The 20,087-nt window shown below is 53.8% G+C and overlaps 7 protein-coding genes across 7 annotated transcripts; 5 read left to right on the top strand and 2 right to left on the bottom strand.

Moving 5' to 3' along the window:
• Positions 1-383: 383 nt before the first annotated feature.
• Positions 384-1,732, bottom strand: AYO21_07848 (hypothetical protein; the record flags this gene model as incomplete). The annotated part of the gene is made up of 4 exons (XM_022657801.1): positions 384-602; positions 749-1,187; positions 1,321-1,429; positions 1,534-1,732. The coding sequence occupies 4 exons, from the start codon at positions 1,730-1,732 to the stop codon at positions 384-386; spliced, it is 966 nt and encodes a 321-aa protein (XP_022509950.1).
• Positions 1,733-2,509: 777 nt separating this feature from the next.
• On the top strand, positions 2,510-4,583 carry AYO21_07847 (hypothetical protein; the record flags this gene model as incomplete). Its single annotated transcript, XM_022657800.1, has 5 exons — positions 2,510-2,705; positions 2,762-3,118; positions 3,168-3,481; positions 3,530-3,950; positions 4,021-4,583. 5 exons carry the CDS (start codon positions 2,510-2,512, stop codon positions 4,581-4,583), a joined length of 1,851 nt encoding a protein of 616 aa, XP_022509949.1.
• Positions 4,584-6,046: 1,463 nt separating this feature from the next.
• AYO21_07846 (hypothetical protein) lies at positions 6,047-7,962 on the top strand (the record flags this gene model as incomplete). The annotated part of the gene is made up of 3 exons (XM_022657799.1): positions 6,047-6,127; positions 6,396-7,055; positions 7,117-7,962. The coding sequence occupies 3 exons, from the start codon at positions 6,047-6,049 to the stop codon at positions 7,960-7,962; spliced, it is 1,587 nt and encodes a 528-aa protein (XP_022509948.1).
• A 448-nt stretch (positions 7,963-8,410) lies between these two features.
• Positions 8,411-12,710, top strand: AYO21_07845 (hypothetical protein; the record flags this gene model as incomplete). The annotated part of the gene is made up of 8 exons (XM_022657798.1): positions 8,411-8,500; positions 8,578-8,697; positions 8,781-8,990; positions 9,057-9,106; positions 9,156-9,403; positions 9,460-9,821; positions 10,555-10,702; positions 10,771-12,710. 8 exons carry the CDS (start codon positions 8,411-8,413, stop codon positions 12,708-12,710), a joined length of 3,168 nt encoding a protein of 1,055 aa, XP_022509947.1.
• Positions 12,711-14,484: 1,774 nt separating this feature from the next.
• On the top strand, positions 14,485-16,017 carry AYO21_07844 (hypothetical protein; the record flags this gene model as incomplete). Its single annotated transcript, XM_022657797.1, has 1 exon — positions 14,485-16,017. The coding sequence occupies one exon, from the start codon at positions 14,485-14,487 to the stop codon at positions 16,015-16,017; it is 1,533 nt and encodes a 510-aa protein (XP_022509946.1).
• A 428-nt stretch (positions 16,018-16,445) lies between these two features.
• On the bottom strand, positions 16,446-18,321 carry AYO21_07843 (hypothetical protein; the record flags this gene model as incomplete). The annotated part of the gene is made up of 3 exons (XM_022657796.1): positions 16,446-18,007; positions 18,058-18,212; positions 18,269-18,321. 3 exons carry the CDS (start codon positions 18,319-18,321, stop codon positions 16,446-16,448), a joined length of 1,770 nt encoding a protein of 589 aa, XP_022509945.1.
• A 940-nt stretch (positions 18,322-19,261) lies between these two features.
• AYO21_07842 (hypothetical protein) lies at positions 19,262-20,017 on the top strand (the record flags this gene model as incomplete). Its single annotated transcript, XM_022657795.1, has 1 exon — positions 19,262-20,017. One exon carries the CDS (start codon positions 19,262-19,264, stop codon positions 20,015-20,017), a length of 756 nt encoding a protein of 251 aa, XP_022509944.1.
• Positions 20,018-20,087: the final 70 nt, after the last annotated feature.

Here is a 20,087-nt window from a genome sequence, read left to right as displayed (position 1 = left end):
GTACGGCGTTAGGCGATCTAGCCTATCAGTTCGTGGGTTTACAGCCTGGTCTCGGCGACCCTGAAGGGTTCTCCTCATCAGCCAACAAGGCTCGGCCTCCTGGGTGTGACGGTAATAGCTAAGCCTAATCAGGCTGTCAGGCTTCTTGAGGGAACAAGTTTCAATTGCCTCTTTCGGTGCGACTGCTCTCTTTCGGTCTCTTATAGATACGTTCCGGTGGCTCTATTAGCCACCGCTTGTTGAAACTACACCAGCCACATGCTCTGTATCTTACCGCTTCTAGCATTTCCTCTTCCAATATTCACCCATCACTCTCTCCCTTCACCCTCAGAGATCTCCAACTCCACTTTATCATTCTCCCCTCTGCTCCAATCTCTCCTGGTTCAATCATATCTATAATTCTGCGGCGCCGTGTCGTAGTAGTCGAGGTAATGACTCGGCTCCATGGAGAAGTTGTCGCGGTGCTGGTCGAACTCGACGGCGTCGTCGGCGATATAGTTGGCCATGATCTCCATGGGGAGTTTGTTGGCCCGGCTCTGGAACCACTCGGACTGGGAGAGGGGGAGGTTGAGACGGGTGATGAAGTTCGGGTACCACGGTGCCTATAGGACGAACAGTGTGTCAGGGAACTGGCAGATCAGACGGTAAAACAAAAGCACGGCAGCGGACCAGAGGGAAGCAAAGGGCCTCGTCGAGGCTGCAACCCCAAGGTTGTGATGCGTGGGGAGTGGTATGTTGTGACACTTACCATCCAAATCTGCGCGACCATGATCCTATCCTGTTCCGTCGCGTTGGGCATTCCGGCGTGCCACGTCCTGAAATCTCTCAACATCACATCCCCTTTATCCATGGTCGCCCGCACAGGCGGCCTCACGGCTCGTCGGGCCTCAATAGCCTCCTCGAGCACCGGACACGACGGCGTGCCGATCCGTTGTTTCCCAAAGACCGTCTCCGGCGTGGCGACGGTCTGATCACGCTCGTCGGTGAAGGCGTGTGAACCGAGCCAGAACTCGGTCGCGCCGTTTTCGAGGGTGAAGTCGTTAAGCGCTGTGTTGGCCACGATGACGAACGGACACTTTGGGTGGCGGAAGCGCGTGTCCTTGTGGACGGGCTGCCGAAGGCCACCTGTACCGGCGAGGGCGTTGTTGCCCGTGGACATGATCCATTTGGGGTTGGCCCCGAGATATCTATACAAATGTCAGCTCAATTTCTTAATTCGGAGAGTGACGAAGCGGGATCAGAGTTGAGGTCCGCTGATCCCGATGTGACAAGGAATATGAAAAGGGAAAGACTTGCGCGTTCATCACCTGGATCACAAACGGGTTGAAATGGACATCTTCAAACAACAGCTCTGGCTTCGTGAATGGAGGTGCCTGTAATATATTCGCTGGATCCTCGACGCATTCATCAGCATTCTGCAGTTTCTTTCCTAGGATTGATGTTGTAGCATTGTCCCTTTGGACTCACATTTCACCCCCTGATTGTATACTTTAGCCCCGGCATGTCTCTCTCTCAAAATCCGGTCCCTGTCACCGCTCATATGTTTGTGCAGGATGTCGCAGTGCTTAGGATCCACAACGCCCTTGAGCACAACCATCCCGTCCTGATGTAGGCCTTCAAGGGCCATCTGCAGGGCTGGCGCCGAGTAGGATCCCTTCCTGACATCTTCTTCCGCCAGTGGCACACGTCGTGGCTCGTCGGGCTTCGGTTCTTGTAAGATGGCAGACGGCATGATTATTGAACTTGAGATCTGATTGTAGATTCTTCTGTGTCCTGGATCCTGAGTTCTGGGGTGCCGCGATACCTCTCTTTGTTTATCCTCCTTGACGTCCAACTCTAGGTACTCTTTTTAAGACTGTCCTGAAACCAGTGTATTCCACCATGAAGACCGCATCAGGCTATCCGGGACGGTGGTTAGAATCGGACCTCGTATCGGTTGACCCTCACTCTCCGCTCGATCGGGGTTATGGTCGGGTATCCACCGTTGATAAGGACAATTGGTTGTCGAGCCATACTAACAAGATAGTGGACGGCCTTGGTTTTGATCGGCTGTGAGAATTAGTGTCTTGTGGGAACCACGGCCTTGACGAGTCTTTGAGCTTATCTTGTTAGACACAAAAAGAGGTGATGAGCGTATGGTGCCGGATACGCGCGATAGGCTCGTGCCAGCCTCCAGGTTGATAGGATCTGCCATTCGATCAACGTGACTGCGTTAGTCTAGACTCATTGACTTGCAGTTGGGCCTTTGTGTCGTTGTAAACTTGTTGCCACCGTGGGAGAAGAAGGGGTCGATGTGTTGGGAAGCGATCAGCTTGTGCCACGTTGTGAGGGACCAGTTGTGTAGTATATCAAAAGACGCAGCCTCTCCCACAACACCCCATACTGTGGTCTCTCTGTGTGTCCCCTCCTCTTCATCATTCTGCTGCTGGCCCTTTCACTCTGATCTCATCGGGCTCCCTCGGAGAGTGCTGGAAGAGTACCGTGGAACTAGTACCAGAGATCTAGCAAGATGGATACTCCCGTCTTAGACAAACCTCAGATCACGGGCATCAACGCCTTTCGTCCCAAGAACCTGCTTGCCTCGTTCCGCATCAAGAAGGCCAACTTCAAGCGTGGGATACAGAGCAAGGAGAACTTCAAACAGTACTTGCGGACTCCAGGGTCGAGTGCAGATCCTACAGGCTCATATTCCTGGATCAACGATGGTATGCTCTTCTCCCACTGCGGGTGCGGTCTGTGATCCTGACAGCATTGGCATTAGATCTCCTCCCAACTCCCCCTGAAGCCCGAACGTGGGCTTGGTGGAACTACTTCTTCTTCTACTTCTCCCTGTCCATGGACAACTGGACGCTGGGGTCGGTCATGATCGGCTGCGGTCTGAACTGGTGGCAGTCTATCCTGATCGTCTTCTTCAGCCAGGTGGTGAGTTCGGTCGCCATGGCCATCAACTCGCGGTCTGGGGAGGTCTACCATGTCGGGTATCCCATCATATCCCGTGCGGTCTTTGGTACATGGGGAGCGTACTACGTGGTCTTTGCGCGTGCAGTGTTGGCCATCGTTTACTACGCCATCAAGCTGTACATTGGATCTTCGTTTGTGGTGAACATGTTGACGGCTGGTATGTCGAAGAAAATGCCTATATGGAAGTCTACTGACACTGGATACAGTATTTGGCGACTCGTACCGCAACCTGCACAACTCGATTCCCGAATCCGTGGGCATGTCGACAGCCCAATTTATCGCCTTCTTCTTGTACTGGCTCGTCCACATCCCCTTCACCCTTCTCAGACCTTACCAGTTACGCTGGGTCTTCACGCTGAAGATGTGCACAGTGGTGCCGGCTTGCTTTGGCTTGTTCATCTTCTGCATGGCCAACACCAAGGGCAACATTGGCGGCGGAATTCCTGGGGCCCCAGCTTCGACGTCGACCAGTTTTGCATGGTTTGTGGTCTATGCATTCAACAGCGGTCTGGGCAATACTGTAAGTTCTGATCTGAAAGACCTGACAAGGAATGTTGAACTCACCCAGTACAAGGCCAACATCATTACGAACCAACCCGATTTTAGTCGTTGGGCCAGATACAAATACGCCTCGATCTGGCCGCAGCTGCTCGCCAACCCGATCAGTGTGACCCTCTCGGCGTCATTGGGTATCCTGGCTACGTCGGCCATCAACCACTCGTGGGGTCTTGAGCTATGGAATCCGTGGGATCTCCTCGAAGCCATTATGCAGCGATATGACACCTCGGCCGTACGGTTTGCCGTGTTTGTGTGTGCGACCTTCTGGGCCCTGTTGATTCTGGGCACGAACATCGCGGCGAACATGATTCCATTTGGTTCGGACAGCACAATGCTTCTGCCACGGTACATCAACATGACCCGAGGGCAGTTCTTGGGGCTCTGCTTGGCCTGGGCGGTCAATCCATGGCAGATTCTTCGATCTGCGACGGGTAAGTGCTCTATGCTTTCGTTATTTCTCCTTCTTGTACAACCATCTCTTACTGACCAAACTCTTTCCAGTCTTCCTCAACTTCCTGGGCGGCTACATCATCTTCATGGCCTCGGCCGTGGGCATCATGGTCGCCGAGTACTTCCTGTTGACCAAGGGCAACATCTTCCTGCAACATCTGTACGACGGCAAGCGCACCAACCCGCACTACTACTACCACCGCGGCTGGAACGTGCAAGCCTACATCGCCTACATTGTCGGCGTGGTGATCCCGTTCCCGGGCTTCTGCGGCTCCCTGGGTGCCAACGTCTCCGAGACGGCCATGAACATCGGCCATCTGGGCTGGTGTCTGTCATTTGTCGTCTCCATCGCCGTCTACGTGCCCCTGTGCTACGTCTGGCCGACCAAGAACCAGAAGATGATCAAGAGCATGGGGCTCAAGTTTGAAGAGACGGCCGCCGAGGAGTTCAACCCGGCCGATCTCCCGAATTACAACCTGGCCGTCATTCACGGCCGCGAGGTCTTGACCTCGACCGCCGGACCTGCAAACAGTGAGGAGGCGGACATTGAGTCGACGACGGAGAAAGACGTCGGTCGCCAGACTGTGGTGGTGTCGGCGTCGAAGATGGAGTGATGGAATCCTACCAATATATCTAACTATACAAGTTCATATCCAGTCGTTCACTATATATATACCAGATATACTATACCAGCAGAAATCTATATGAAAGAGGTGGGGCTGATGGGATGTGACGACCCGGGAATACGCAATGCTATTATTACTTTCCCCAGAGAAGCAATACGAGACTTGACAATAGATTCTGTACCTCGTAGACTGAGACCAGAGTATTACCAAGTGCAATCCACTTTCCATGACTTGATCCTGTGTTCTTTTGTTGATTGTGGATCGAAGTGGTACCTAAGATAACTATAGTGAGGTTGTCAATACCACAACGACTCCAACCCTTTGACTTACACCACTAGAAAGTCGACCAAAACGAGGAACCCGCAAGTGTGCAATGAACATAGTGTATTCAGCGTGGAGTGCCACGGGTGCCAGCCTCGTCGGTTTCTCAGATGAAACGGGAAAAGGAGACAGAAAACTTCCTATCCGGCACTTCGCCCATGTCCGAATCTCCTATCTGTTGCCTTGACAGAGGCATTTCCTACCTGGGCAGGTAATTATTATTCGTACCCCCCCTGCAACGTCGCCCGGGGTTCTCCACTCTCTGTCTTTCTCCAAAAAGACTCCCCCCAGGTTCATTGTTGTCCCCAGGAGTGTTGACTGTTGAGAGGTGATGGAGGGTGATGGGGCGTAAAGGTGGGAAGTTCTGCCCGGATAGCTGATGTTGCCTCTGTGAGGTGGGAGGGTGGTCCGCTTGATTGTTCATACACTTGTTCGCAAACGGATGGAAGGTAAATGCAGCAAGATGGACGATAGATGCCCGGATGGTGGTGGTCCCGGTTGTGAGCTCGTCGTTATCAGCGTCTCGCGCCCCTTCTCTCTCTGGGGGTGGATCTACGCTCGAGCTCCGTCTTGTCTCGGGCTCTCTCGTTGAGGACTTGAGTCTGCTCTCTATGGCGGTCTCCCTTCGCCTCCTCCTGTTCTACCCGACATCGATTTCGCCTAGCCCGTGCCCTGGTGGCAATGAATTGGAGACCTCAACACCCGCCCTACCTGTGCATAGAGGCAGATCTATCTTGTGGCAAAGGTCCGCTCTGCTCGATAGGCTTGATCACTATACCGCCATTGGCCGTGTTGTATTCCCCCACCACCTTTTCTGGACCCCGTCGATTCCATCCCATGTACTGCCCCGTACGCTTTGTTCGGGACCTGTGATTTTCGGCTTCGAACATGGAAGGATGGATGGAGAACCAAAGCCCGATGGAACTCACAGCTCGTATTACTGCGGATCCAATCTCTGAGGGAACAATGCGAGGAGATGGTTCGTGAGAGCCTTGGCCAGACCTGGTCTTTGTAAAAACATGTCATCTCTTTAACACATTACATTCGTGCATAATTTCATTCCCTCGTGGGTGCTCCCCTGACATCGTCGCCATTATTACTCTTGGGGATACCTCCCGCATCGAACAAGAATGGAGTTTGATCTGATTGTGCGCAACGGCAATGTCGTGACGGCGTCGGATATTTGGTACAATTGCGATATTGGGATCAAGGTGAGTGAGTGCAAGTCTGAAGGGCAGAAAAGGGAAGAGATGAGGGAAAACAAATGAGGAACAAGAATGTATTCCTGTACTTGGCCTGGGACTTGTGGAGAAAAGGAACAAGAGAGGGAGAGGAAAAGAACACAAAACAATCGTTGGGGGAAAATCCATGGATAGAATTGCTTTGCCGTCCACAATTCTTTGCCTTTACTCATTCCCGAACCTTGACGCATCTTTTGTCATATAACAGTGCAAGACTAACACTGTGTTACCTATTCAGAATGGCACCATCGTCGCCGTGGCCCGCGACCTCCCGATCCGCAACGGCGACCAAGTCTCCATCCTGGACGCCGAGGGCGCCTACATCACCCCAGGCGGCATCGACACGCACGTTCACCTGAGCCAACTCTACGAAGCGTCGGTCGACAGTCTCATGCGCACGCAAATCACCAACGGCAAGATCCCCGACCTGGCAAACTACACCAACGACACGTACGACACAGGCACGCGCAGCGCCGTGGCCGGCGGCACCACCACCGTCATCACCTTTGCGAGCCAGCTGCGCGACGACGAGAGCCTGGTGCCCGTGCTGGAGGAGTACGCGAAGCTCGCCGACGGCCAGTCGTACTGCGACTACGCCTTCCACATGATCCTGTCGAACCCGACCAAACACGTTCTCGACGTCGATCTGCCCATGATGGTCGAGAAATACGGCATCACCAGCGTCAAGATATACATGACCTACAAGGCCTTCCAGCTCAGAGACTACCAGATCCTGGATGTCATGCACGCGGCGCGCCGCCTGGGCATTACGACCATGGTACACGCCGAGAACGCCGATGTCATTGATTGGATGACGGAGCATCTGGAGGAGCAGGGCATGACGGCGCCTTATCATCACGGGACGTCGAGACCGCCGATTGTCGAGGCCGAGGCCACGGTAAGTCATCTTCCCCAAGACCTTGGAACGTAGAAACCGCAGGACAGAAAACAGGAACCAGACGAACGGAGAGCTGACCCCTTTTGTCTTGGGGCAGAATCGAGCCATTGTCCTTTCTGAGCTCATGGACACGCCCATACTGCTCGTCCACATCTCCGGCGGACATGCCACGCGCGTCATTCGCGACGCCCAAACCCGGCTCCTGCCCGTGCACGGCGAGACCTGTCCGCAATACCTCTTCCTCCTTGCCGACAGTATGAAGAAGGAGGGCTTCGAGGGCGCCAAGTGCGTCTGCTCGCCGCCCATCCGCGAAGAGGCGGCTGACCAAGACGCCATCTGGACGGGGATCAAGAACGGCACCTTCACCACCCTGTCATCAGACCACGCACCCATCAAGTTCGATCACCCACAAGGCAAGCTGCGGGGTCTGGCCCACGGAGGCGGCGAACAGGGCAAGTTCCAATACATCCCCAACGGACTGCCGGGGGTCGAGACGCGAGTGCCACTGCTGTGGTCCGGCGGCGTGCTCACGGGACGCATCACGCCGCAGAAGTTTGTCGAGGTCACGGCGACGAATCCGGCCAAGCTATACGGTCTGTCCAACAAAGGCACCATCGGCCCGGGCTTCGACGCAGACTTGACCATCTGGTATCCGCAGGACAAATTCAAGCCGTTCAAATTGACCAACGACATGTTGCACCACGCAATTGACTACACGCCGTTTGAGGGCATCGAGTTCAAGAATTGGCCGAGGTACACGCTGGTCAGAGGCACCGTCGTTTTCAAGGAAGGTGAGGTGGTCGGCAAGTTGGGCTACGGCAAGTATCAGCACAGGACCAAGAGTACCCTGAGCGGCCCGCGGAATCAGTTTCTCAGTGAGTGGCGGCCGGTATATCCCATGAATTAGCGCTAGACCTGCAGAATAGACATTGTAAGAAGAAACCCACGGTCGGAATTTCCGTATCAGAATCCAACTAATAATCTACAAAGATCCCCAATGGGACTGGTAAAGCTGGTGGTGTCCTGCCGATTTTCCGAGATCGGATTTGACCGTTTCGCCCATCCCCGGAGGGACTCTTTCCGATCAGGAGTGAGTGAGTGTTGCTATCAGGCGGGGGGATGGAGACGGGGGGCTGAAAGACCCACAGAGAGATATCCTTCAGATGGACTGACTCTGTTGGGAAAGGTTTAGGACAGCCTTATCCAAAAGCATTTGGGACAGCGTTGGTTGTTCAGTAGTGGTGAGACCATCTCAGTTATTCCGGACTCGTTCCATCTCAAGACGTAGAGACTTTCACAGGCATCACGAGTCTTGAACATCATTCAATCTCCAGAATTGCTTGCCATCGTTCAGCATGGTTCTCAAATCGTGGCTAGATGTGCCCGAGGATCATGACTTTTCGATTGAAAATCTCCCTTTCGGCATTTTTTCAACAGCCGATAATGTAGGTCGCTGGCAATATCAATGTCTTGATGATGCAGTTCTTTCATGAGAGGTATGGCGAGGTAACACGGTGCTTAGGTGACGCCGCGACCTGGCATCGCAATCGGGAGATTCATCGTCGACCTGGCAGCATTGGTCGACACAGAGGCATTCTCAATGTACTGCACCTGTCAGTTCCCGTACACGGTGTTGAAGGAGGTATCCATCATGTTCCCATCCACCATCCCGTCCCGCACGGAGTGCGAAATGCAAAGGCAGAGTGATCTTTCTAACTTGGCCAGACCGTGTTGAATTCCTTTGCAGCTCTTGGTCGCGAAACAGTCAACGCGGTGCGCATGTTTGTGAAATATCTGCTCGTTGAGATGACGCCGATCATGAGAGATAACAAAGACCTGAGGAAGAAGTGCATCGTCGACACGGCCGAGGTCAAGGTCGAGATGCACCTGCCCATGAAGATTGGAGATTTCACCGATTTCCTGAACTCTCGAACGGTGAGTAGTTGACGATCTTCTGATTTCAAGGCAATCAAATGGGCCAATTGGAAGCGAAGCTAACAGTCCAAGCACGCAAAAAACACCCATTCAACAAGCAGCACGCCAGTAAACATGTTAGTGGACAGACCCTGGCTTGACAACACTGCCTCATATTGGATTCAGGTTCAATCCGCCTCGTGCGTTCACTGCTCGCGCATCCAGTCTTGTGGTTTCGGAGACCCCGATCGTGCGTCCGATGGGACATTTGATCGACTCAAATGGTAAGGCATATGTGGGACCGTCACAACAGATGGACGTCGAGATGGAGTTTGCTTTCTTCCTGGGCGAAGGAATCAAACGCTTCGACCGGGTTTCGATCGATGAGGCAGAGAACCACATATTTGGTGTCGTGCTTCTAAACGACTGGTCAAGTATATCTCTCCTCTGTGATCTGTTTGTGCGTAAGACTGATAATGTCAACATCCAGCCCGTGATGTCCAGGCTCCTGAAGACCATCCTTTTGCCGCCTTCAATGCCAAGTCCTTCGCCTCGACCATCAGCCCCTGGGTCGTGTCGATCGACGCGCTGGAGCCCTATCGCACGAAGATCCAGCCCCAAGAGCCGTCAGACCAGTTACCGTATCTGATTGACAAAAAGAGTCTTGGTACCTTTGACATCTCTATTCGCATGCAATGGACGCTTTCACCTGAGGGAGAGGTGTTCGACACCTCCACCAGCAACTTGACCAATGCGTACTGGTCATTTACGCAGATGTTGGCCCACCATGCATTCGGGGGTTGCGAAATGAGGACAGGAGACCTGATCGGAACCGGTACACTTACTGGAGAGGTAAGGAGAGGAGAAACCTCACTTGAGTTTGTTCGCCAGCCTGACCCATGAATTAGGGCCCAGAATCAATTTGTTCTCTGGTTGAGCGAACACAGAACGGGGCAAAACAGGTACAGACTCCTTCGGGGAACAAGAGACTTTATGTTCAAGACGGGGACAAGGTCACGTTTACGGGTTGGGCGGGTGAAAAGGGGGATCAATCATTGTCAGGGAAGAGGGTCGGTTTCGGGATCTGCGAGGGTATAATTGTTCCGGCGAGGCCCCTCTAGAGCCTGTGATGGACAGACAAAGCGCAAGAGCGAAGTGTGGGGTGTGTAGAGGGTTGATTTGAGAGGAAGAGAACAAGACGAAGTTGATGTTGGATGTCCACCGTAGATATTGAGCTAGCCGTAAAGGGAAATCCAAATCATGTGACTGTATTTTTAGGCTAGTCCTCAATTGAAACAATGGTCATGTGATATGTCGCCCAGCATTGCTCCTGCGTTGTGATTGGTTGGAGCGACCTCTATCCAATTCCTCGCGATAAGAAACTCCCGCGCCAAAGGAATCTTGACTCTTCCTTCGACGTTGCCATTGCTTTGCCTCGTATTGTTCATTTCCCTCATAACTCAACACGGCCTCTCTGTGACTCCTCCAATGGACGATCGCTTTTTTCCGTGCCTATAGTCATGCTGCGGACGGAACAGTCATTGGACATGACTTTCCACCATGTTTTCTACCGCTTTACATCCAGCATCTCCCCAGTTTCAAGAGCTTCCGGCTCCACTCACAGCCCCCACAAGGCTCCGTCGACCTCGCACTCGACGGTCGTGTGACTTTTGTCGGTCTCGAAAGAGTGCTTGTCGGCTCGACCAAGGTCCTCCATGTTACGCCTGCCGTCTGTATGCCCGGGAGTGTGTCATCAGTGAGAGACCGCCGCGGAAGAGGCAAAAGTCGACGAGCGAGGCAGGGAAAGCCACCGCAGGTCCAGTTGCCGCTCACGACAAAGGTGCCGCCAGATCTGTGCATACTGATATACCCAGAGCATCGAATTGGACACAGGGAGCCCAGGCCGCCGCCTCTGCCAGCAATGATGTGGATCTCGCCATCTTCTCCCCTCAATCTAACGGCAGCTCGCAGCAGATGTCGCCCACACAGGGGGCAGGCTCTGTGACTTCACAAGTCTCGATCGAGTCAGGTCGGCCGACAACGCGACACAACGTCGTGGGACGAGAATATGACACGTTGACCGAGTCCTTGGACGCATGGCCGACCAAAACCACCTTCCTCTTAGGAGATACAGGCGAGTCGGATCCCTATCTTCTCCGGCACTTTTCGACAGAGTGCCTTGACTCGTCGGTGGATGACATTGCCAAGGTGACACCCCGACATATGCTACGTGCATCAGACCCAGATGTCATGCACAGTCAAGGAAAGCCCTTGATCATGTCAATTGCCGACCATTCGCTATACGACCGAGGAGAACCGCGACTGGACCAGTCAGTCCTTGACCAAGCGGCGGATGAGGTTGCCCAGATGGTCTCGGATGAGACAGGTGTCCGACTGGTCAAACTCTTCTTCCGATACATCTACCCGTATTTCCCTATCTTGTCAAAGAGCCGTCTTCTGTACCCGCTGGTGGAACTCCCTTCTCGGCTCAAACAGCTCCCACTCTCGCTCAAAGCGGCGATCTACGCATCTGCTCTCGCCTTCTTCACATACGACGATGTTCTAGCCACCACGATTGTCCATTCGCCGCCTTCGAGCCAGCGATTATACCGCATTGCCTGGGTTGCTGTGACGCACGAAGTCCACACGCCTCACCTTTCCACACTACAATCATGTCTGCTCCTTCTCCAGCGAGTCAATGACGACCGATATGTGATGGACACGGTGTTTCGCTGGAGTTTGCTCGGCTGGACCGTGGCTCTGGCGCAGACATTTGGCTTGTCCACCGACTGCCTCGACTGGACGGGGCTTCCAGACTGGGAAAAGCGGCTGCGTCGACGCCTTTGGTGGGCGACTTTTGTCATGGACAAATGGGCATTTATGTCGGCAGGCTTGTCGAGTCACATCCACGACGATAGCTACGATGTTTCGCCCCTGAACGCGGCCGACTTTATCTCTTCTGGGGAGACAGAGTCATCTCAACAGCAGCAAAACAACGGCAACATCGAAGCTGCCGGCTCCACGGCCACCGCAGAACCTCCCTTGTCCCACTTTTATCACCTTACCCGCCTCACGGCAATCCTCAGCGATATCCAGACAGCTTTCTTCACCATTGCCGCGTCCAAACGCACCGAACGCGACTTTAAACTCTCGATCGAGCTGGCGAAGCCGATCCGTCGCCGCTTGAAGGAGTGGAAGACCTCATACGACGCCTATCTCGACACTACGCACCTGCACGGCCATCATAATCACCACAACGCCACTTCTATGCGTTCCCGATCGTCTGGGCTGGATGGTAACGCCTCTCTAGGTCTAAGCTACCTCGTCACGAACATCATGCTCTTCCGCGCGCTGCTCCGGCCCCTCGAATCCAACCTTCCGTCCACCTCGGTCCCGTCCTCCTCGTCCGAGGCCGGCCACGACGCCGTCCGCATTGGCGCAAAGACATGCTGCATCGAAGCCGTCGAGTTTGTCGAGTCTCTGCGCCGCAACGTCTGGGACGCCTTCTGGCACTCGTGGTCGCGCGCCGGGTTCGCCATGATCTCCTCCATGATGATCCGTCTGCTGATTACGAGCGAGGACCCGGGCGAGGTCGACGACATCAACGCGCTCATCAGGCGGTGGCGCTGGGCGTTGCGCACGGGCGGAGGCAGTGCCGGGAACGTCCTGATGAGTCTGGCGCTGCTACGGCTCGATCGGTCGCTGGTCACGCGGGGGATTCACGAGAGTGACGAGGAGTGAACTTTTTGGGCGAAAAATTGAAAAGACTGTGCGTTATGCGGGCGGAGTCAGGGAGCTATAGGATGGTGTTCAAAGGACAATGACAATGACTAGGGTGGTATTCAGCAGTCAATAATGGACTCGATCTCTGTCGTATTACGGGAGTTTGTTCCTTGCGCCTGGCGACACATGGATATCTCCGAGTATCGATATATTAAGATTGTTTCGGACCGGTTTTTTTTTTTTTTTTTTTTTGGGTTCACGAGAAACTATTCTCGTGAGCCGTGGAAGCGGGCGTCTACAGAGCCTATGTATGTACTTGGTACGAGTTCTAACGAATCTAGTCCCGTCCAGTCCCTCTGATCCGATCGGAGCTGGTCTACCTACTCGTACGTCAATCTAGCCTGTCATCTTTACGTGCGCCCAGTGGATCCCTCGCTCTCTTACGGAGTACCTCCTCGCATAAACATACCTAAGCATGTGGCATGGGAGTGTCTTGTCTTTGTTTTGAGGGAACGGACGGAGGTCCCTTTCTCCGACCCATCGTTATTGTTGTTGCTTGGTGAGGTGGTGGGATGTTAAGCGCCGGCGGGTTTCAGCCTGTTGGGAACCATGCTAGGATTAATTAAACGATAAATCTCTTGTGCGAGTAATGTAACATAAGGTAGCCGCTGGCCGGGGCACGCCACGGGTTTCGAATCCAACAAAAACACCCTTTGCGCCACTCCTCACTCGATTACCTCTCTGGCGCAATTCATTCTCCATACACCATTCATTCAGCGGCCAACCGGGACAGGTTTCGATCATGGTAATGGTGATGGAAATGGAAAATGGGAACCGCAGTTGGAGGAGCCTGATCAGATCACCCTTGAACCCTGTCAACCGCTTCAGACGTTCTCGAGGTAACTAGGTATGTTGCATGGGTTCATGGTGTGTGGTTCATGGTGCATGCGTTGCGTATCAAAGCGGGACCCCTTCCTCCTCAGCGACCTCGAGGAAGTTCCTGCCGAGGGTGGCGTTCCTGCTGAGACAAGACTTGCGCAATAATGGTCGTTTACCTAGTACCACCTACCACCTACCTATCGTCCCTTTGGGGCCAAAATGCAGGGATGTAGCGTCCTCGGACGGAACGTGTGTCAGAACTTCCCCGGCGTCAGGGCCGGGACCAGGGCTAGCTGCGGCGGCTAAATGATTCATTAGGTACTGAGAGCCGTGGCGGCAGGGGAGACACAATACGAGGGGAGCCTGGAGGTAGGTACCTAACACACCCAGCCACCAGCCATGCCAGGTTACCTCAGGTACTCGTACGTACGGACTACTGAGTACAGGGTGCTTTACCTACCTATTAGGAAGAGTATGACAAGGGTGTGAGGTACTTAGGTATGTGTTCGGTACAGGACGACAGAACGTCAAGAAGAGGCTGGTCCCCTCCCCCTCCCTCCTCTTCCAAATCCAAGACACATGGCTGTGCATGGGTAGGTAGGTAGGTAGGCAGGCTGAATGGCAGGCCGAATGGCAGGCCGGAAGGCAGACACGGCGGCCCAATTCCATCCACCCTTTATACGTACATACAAAACCTCTCTCCAGCAATAGCCGTACTACTCGCGTGTAGCATATCTCATATCATTTTGGCAACAATTATCCTCCTCCTAGCCACATCTCACATCGACTCCAGATCTTGATCGCTTGAATGTTGCCAAACACCAGCAACACCAATAATAACAAAACACTGCCTCAGTTGCCGTTGGTCAAATCGCCTTTGCTTTCGATCAAGCATGCAGAGCAAGTCAAGGCCATGTCACGGCACAGAAACCCACGCCTCCCGCCCAAGGATGTCTATCTCAGCCTGAGCCTGCTCCTGTGCCTGGGCCTCTCCCTCCTGACCGTCTTCTATACTCCCTTCGGCATCTCCCTGGGCCAGATAAACCAGCTCGTGCTGATCGGCTTCCTCGTCGCCGTCATGGGAATGTGTCTCGAAGGCCAGGTCCTGCGCACCGCCCTGATGGCGTGCGGGATGCGTCAGGCTCCCACACTGCAGGACCTGGACGCCCTGATGCGCAAAGATCCCTTCGCAGACAACGTCTACTGGGTACATCGCCTGTTCTTGCTGATTGTGTTTGGGCTGCCGCTGCTGCTCAGTGTTGGGTACAAACAATTCATCGGTGGGAGCAGCACCATCCTTGTGCACGAGGGTCCTGGGTACTTCGGGTTCGCGGCGCCACCTGGCATGCAGCGGATCGGGGATGGTCTCTCACTCCTCTCCCAGGTCTATGTGCCCTTCTGGACCGATCCGGGTCTGAATCGGACATATGGCTTCAACGTCTTCGTCGCGGGCGACAACAAGACTGCCGCAATTGTCGACTCGCCATATCCTTCCTACCTGACAGCAATCCAAAGCAGGCTCAAGGACGGCGAGACGATAACAATGTCCACCACGGTCAACGCAACCGTGTCAGAGGTCAACGACATTTCCGACGAGGACAGGAAGAGCGACGAGTTCTGGCTCGATGTCGCCACTCAGTTCGGGCACGATTTTACCGTCAATGGCGGCAACGTGCGTGGTGCGAACAACGCGCTGTGGGCTGGCATGAGTGACAACTTCCTGACCAATTTCACCACCATGTACTTCTCGGCCTGGAACACCACGAGAAATGAAACATTTGAGTCTGAGGCCATCCGGACGGAGCAGTCGCGGCGCATCGCCAATGTAACGTGGGTGATTTCTCCCTCCAACATTACCCTCACCACGGCCAAGTTTGTCAAGACAGACGAAGTGGTGAATCAGACCGTCATTCAGAATAACGCCATCGGCCTCCAAGAGGCATTCAGCAATTTCCTCGGCGAGTATGACTGGCACAACCGCGCGGGGGACTTTGACTATCCATACCCGATCTCTTCGGACATTGAACCAGTGTATTTCCAACCTGTCAACACAGTCCCAGCTCTGGCAGCGGCCATGGCGTGGGCACGCACATCCAGCCTCAACACCATCGTCCGGCCTCTTGGGATTCAGAACGCAGGAATCCGGGCTTTGACAGGCTACGACAAGGACGAGGTGAATATCGTCACTGTCAAGACCGTGCCGACCCTAAGACGGCATCCTCTCCTGATCCTCCTGCTGGCGGTGAACCCGCTCCTGTCCTTGGTTTGTCTGGCCATCAAGGGTTTGGTACTCCACAACAGTCCCGTCGCAGACGGATTCAGTAGCATCACCTTACTCGCCGCCTCCAGGGAACCAGATTTCATCTCCGACAAGGACGTCGATAATCTCGCCAGTGGTCAGTTGAGGCGGCCGGTCGTCGTGAATTTCGTGACTGAAGGTGGGTGAACGATCTCGATGGCATAGCGGATGCATCGGAAAATTTGTACGAAAATAGGAAATTTATATGATACGATGTTGGAAGAAAAGTAATTGCTGTTTTGGTAGGCTGCAGAAGGGGCTGATGTATGGATGAACTATGTCTTGTTTGATGACGATGCTGGATCTATCAAACTGTCTGCGAGGTGTCTCGAAATAAGGGCTGTCGTTGGATATATGAAAGCTGCTGCATTTCGTCGAGGCGGTCCGCCGATTCCTATAGATAAGTCTAGGCGGAGACACTGCCTTCTTCTGCCACGGATTGTGCTCGAGAACACACAAACACCCGGTGTCGAGGAAGAGGGTTCGATGGGTTTGAAGACGTTCGAATGTTGGCGCTTCCCTCAATTTTTCCGGTCTTAATTGAGACGATCGTAGTCTGGTAGTAAAGTGGTGTGTCATACATACGGCCCATTGAGCGAGCCGATGTACAGCGACTGTTGGTGATCCCCGACCCACTCCTTCAGCTCCTCGGAGATATCCAAGTGACTCTTCTTGACATTCCAGAAGGACGCGGGCAGGAGTGAGTCATTGCCCGTGTCCACCTCGACGATGGCGGCGCGGAGGACGAGGTCCTGCCGCCGAGCCACAGACCACCGCCGTCCACACATGCTGATGCCGTGCATGAGCGTGTCGAAGATGGGTTCGCGCTGCTGGTGCATCTTGCGATAGATGACCAGCTTGAAGCGAGCTGCCACGAAGAGCATAGTCCCCAGGACGGGCGTGCTGAGTTCGGCGTCTGCGTCGCTTATGCTGCGGAGTGCCAGCACGATGTCCTCGCACGCCTGTAAGCATCTTTGCAACGGGATCTCGTTGCACGAGGTTTCGTCCGCTTCAATGAGACGCGCGTAAAGAATAATGACACTCGCGTGCGACAAGATGCTGGTGAGGACGAGGTTGGGATCAAAGTCAATCAATCCATCGGCCAACAGTGTATAGCTGGTTGTGGGCTGTGCACGCACATAGTTCATGAGGTTGTGGTAGATCTCATCACACGTGGCAAATGCCTGGGCCTGGGCTTGGTCATATCTCCCTTGCTCATGGTCGTAAAGGAAGTTATGGAGAGGCTGCAGGCCAATTGCAGCAAGATGCGTGTGGCTGCGGAAGCTGTCCCTGAGGTCCGGCGTGCTCACATACGCCACACTCGACAAATGGTCCATCACTGCAGCCGACACGTCCCTCCACGAGATACCCAAGGTCGTGACGGCATCCATGGCAAGCGAAGACCAGGTCAAGGGGATGGCCAGTTCGTCCCCGGTATTGCTGCCGATCGCTGGAGGGCCGACTTGAGCAGGGCTCTGCAACTGCATTTGATTCAACAATTTTCGGAAAAGGCCAATGTTTTCGCACATTCGACGGCACACAGCAAGTAGGCTGAATGTGCTGGGGAGGTTGTCTGACCCATAGTCCAGGATTGCAATGATCAAGAGTGCTTGGAGGGATTTCAATGATGCTTTGGAGAAGGCCTCGTTCACAACCTGCGACCTGAGATACTGTGAAAGTCTGTATCTCCCATTGTATCCCAGACAGATGGCGTGACTCGAGTATGCTATCTGAAGCGCGATCACGGCCTTGAGCACCACGTCGTCTATGTGTGTCAGAGGCAGAGGGAGGTTATCGAGAGAATTCTGAATCTGTTGCCTGCTCAAGATAGGGTACCAAGGCTGGGTTTCCTTGAACCACGAGTCGGCCAATGTACGGAGATATGCATGTGTCAGGGTCGCCAAATCTGCGGCGGCAGCGTCGGATTCTGCCTGTGTACTGCTAGATCTGGGTGGCTCAACATGAGCAACGGATGGAGTATTGGGGATAGAGTGTTGCGGCGGTGATATGTCAATAGGTTGGGTGGAAGATGTCGTTGCTGCTGCGAGGGCAGGGCTGAAGCTGGGATGTGGCGTCGCCGTTGTCGAGGACGTTGTTCGTTCGTGCTTGAACTTCTCGACCTCTTGCTCCAGAGTGTCTAGCACAGCGTCAGACAATGATTTCTCTTTGACGGGCGGATACGACTACCCAGGCGATTTTCGAGTTGCGTGACATAGCCCGCACGAAGACCTCGTTTCTTCGTCTTGGTCACATACTGGCAGCGGACGTTGGCCTTGACACAGAAGGAACAATTTGGAAGTCGTCTGTCACATTTGGTCTTTCGCTGTCGACAGAGGTGGCACCTGTGTTGATTCGATTAGTCGCAGTGGACAGTGGGAGGGAGGGGCAGATTGTTCACACTGTGGAACTTCTCTGCTCGGAGGCAGAGTTTTCGGGAGATGCGGTGCTCATATTTGCCGCTGGCTGCGTTTTCAGAGGGGAGACTCACGATAGTATGGAAACACAAGAGAAGACAAAGAGAGAAAGCCGTCATCACCATATTGAAGGAAGTATTTTCGACTTGGTGACAGGGTCATCGCCGAGACACGGGCCGATGGATGGTTGTGGGCGCCAGATTTCTCCGCAGGCAACGGCGACACTTGGCCCGACGCATCATCCAGTGTCGTTTGGTATCCAATCTGCAGTCTTGCATATGCATTCTTCTACGTGGCCCAGTAGATGACCATGATTGATTCATGCTTATAAGATCAGGCGACACCCTCTCTGGCCTCTGCACATGCTGCCACTCACGCATCCCACCGCTTCTCAACAAGCACACACCAGTCTTTTGGAGAACCTCGTCTTCCTGTGATGGCTCTCTCTGTGTGTAGCGTCTCCGCTTTCACAAGGAGCTGGACTCGCATATGCTGACCTATAAGAATCCTGCAGTGTTTCTCTACGGGCCTGGAAAAGCACAGATTCAGGACAGACCAGAACCAAGAATCACCGATCCGACCGACGCGATAATCCGTATCAAGTTTGTTGGTGTGTGTGGCAGTGATGTATATCACGTCCTCGAATACCATCCAAAAGAACGAATCTGATGGCTTTCAGGTGCATTTCTGGAATCATGGCGGCGTCAACGGGAAATTTGTCTCCGAGTCAAATCCACTGGTCATGGGGCACGAGGCATCAGGAAGTCAGTTGCATTTCGTCCCGGGAGAATGTCCATTGCTAGAATCAGTCCAGCGCCTACTTCAGTGACAACAACTAACAGTAGTCTGTAGCGGTTCATGCGGTCGGCCCTGCAGTCACCCATCTGAGACCAGGTGATAACGTCGCCATCGAGCCAGGTCAGCCTTGTCGTTCCTGCGAGAGATGCAAGGAAGGGCTGTACAATCTTTGCCCACACATGAAATTCGCCGCCTGCCCCCCAGACACGCCGGGATGCTTGACCAAGTATTTCAAGATCCCCGCCGACTTCTGCTACAAGCTTCCGCCAGGGGTGAGTCTGCAAGAGGGCGTCCTTGCCGAGCCTCTTGCTGTTGCAGCGCATGCTGTGCGAATGATTGGGGTCAAACCAGGTCAGAGCTTGGTCATCTTCGGCGCGGGCACGATTGGCCTTGTTTGTGGTGCCGTAGCCCGACTGTTTGGAGCAAAGAAGATTGTGGCAGTCGACTTGTTGGACCACAAGCTGGAATTTGCAAGGAACCTCAATGCGTCCAATACCTTCAAGCCCGATTTATCTGCTTCGCCCGAAAAGAACGCCGCGCGGCTGATCGAGAAAAATGGGTTGGGACTCGGTGCAGATGCTGTGATAGAGGCCACAGGGGCCGAGAGCTCCATCGTTACAGCCGTGCATGTTCTGCGTCCGGGAGGATCTTGTGTGCAGACTGGCCTGGGGAAGGCCGTCGTCAACTTCCCGATTCTAGCCATGAGCGAAAAGGAATTGCATATGCACGGGGCCTTCCGATACAATCAAGGGGATTTCAAAGTCGCCATGGACGTACTTGAAGCTGGCAAGCTGCCTCTCAAAAGCCTCATCTCCACCATTTTCGATTTCGAGCAAACCACAGACGCATGGGAGGCAACCAAGCAAGGACGGGGTATCAAGAATATGATTCGAGGCTATGGATATAAAGATCCCGCCAGAATTAGCCACTTATAATTTCAACAAAAGTAGTCGTTGGGCGTCCAGCTATTTCCTGTGCTTAGAACTCTGCTCTGAAGAGTCAGAG

Source organism: Fonsecaea monophora, assembly GCF_001642475.1.
Source record: "Fonsecaea monophora strain CBS 269.37 chromosome Unknown Scaff63, whole genome shotgun sequence".
Taxonomy (NCBI): Eukaryota; Fungi; Ascomycota; class Eurotiomycetes; order Chaetothyriales; family Herpotrichiellaceae; genus Fonsecaea; species Fonsecaea monophora.
Note: the sequence above shows the minus strand (reverse complement) of the source record. Positions and strands in the feature narration are given on the sequence as shown.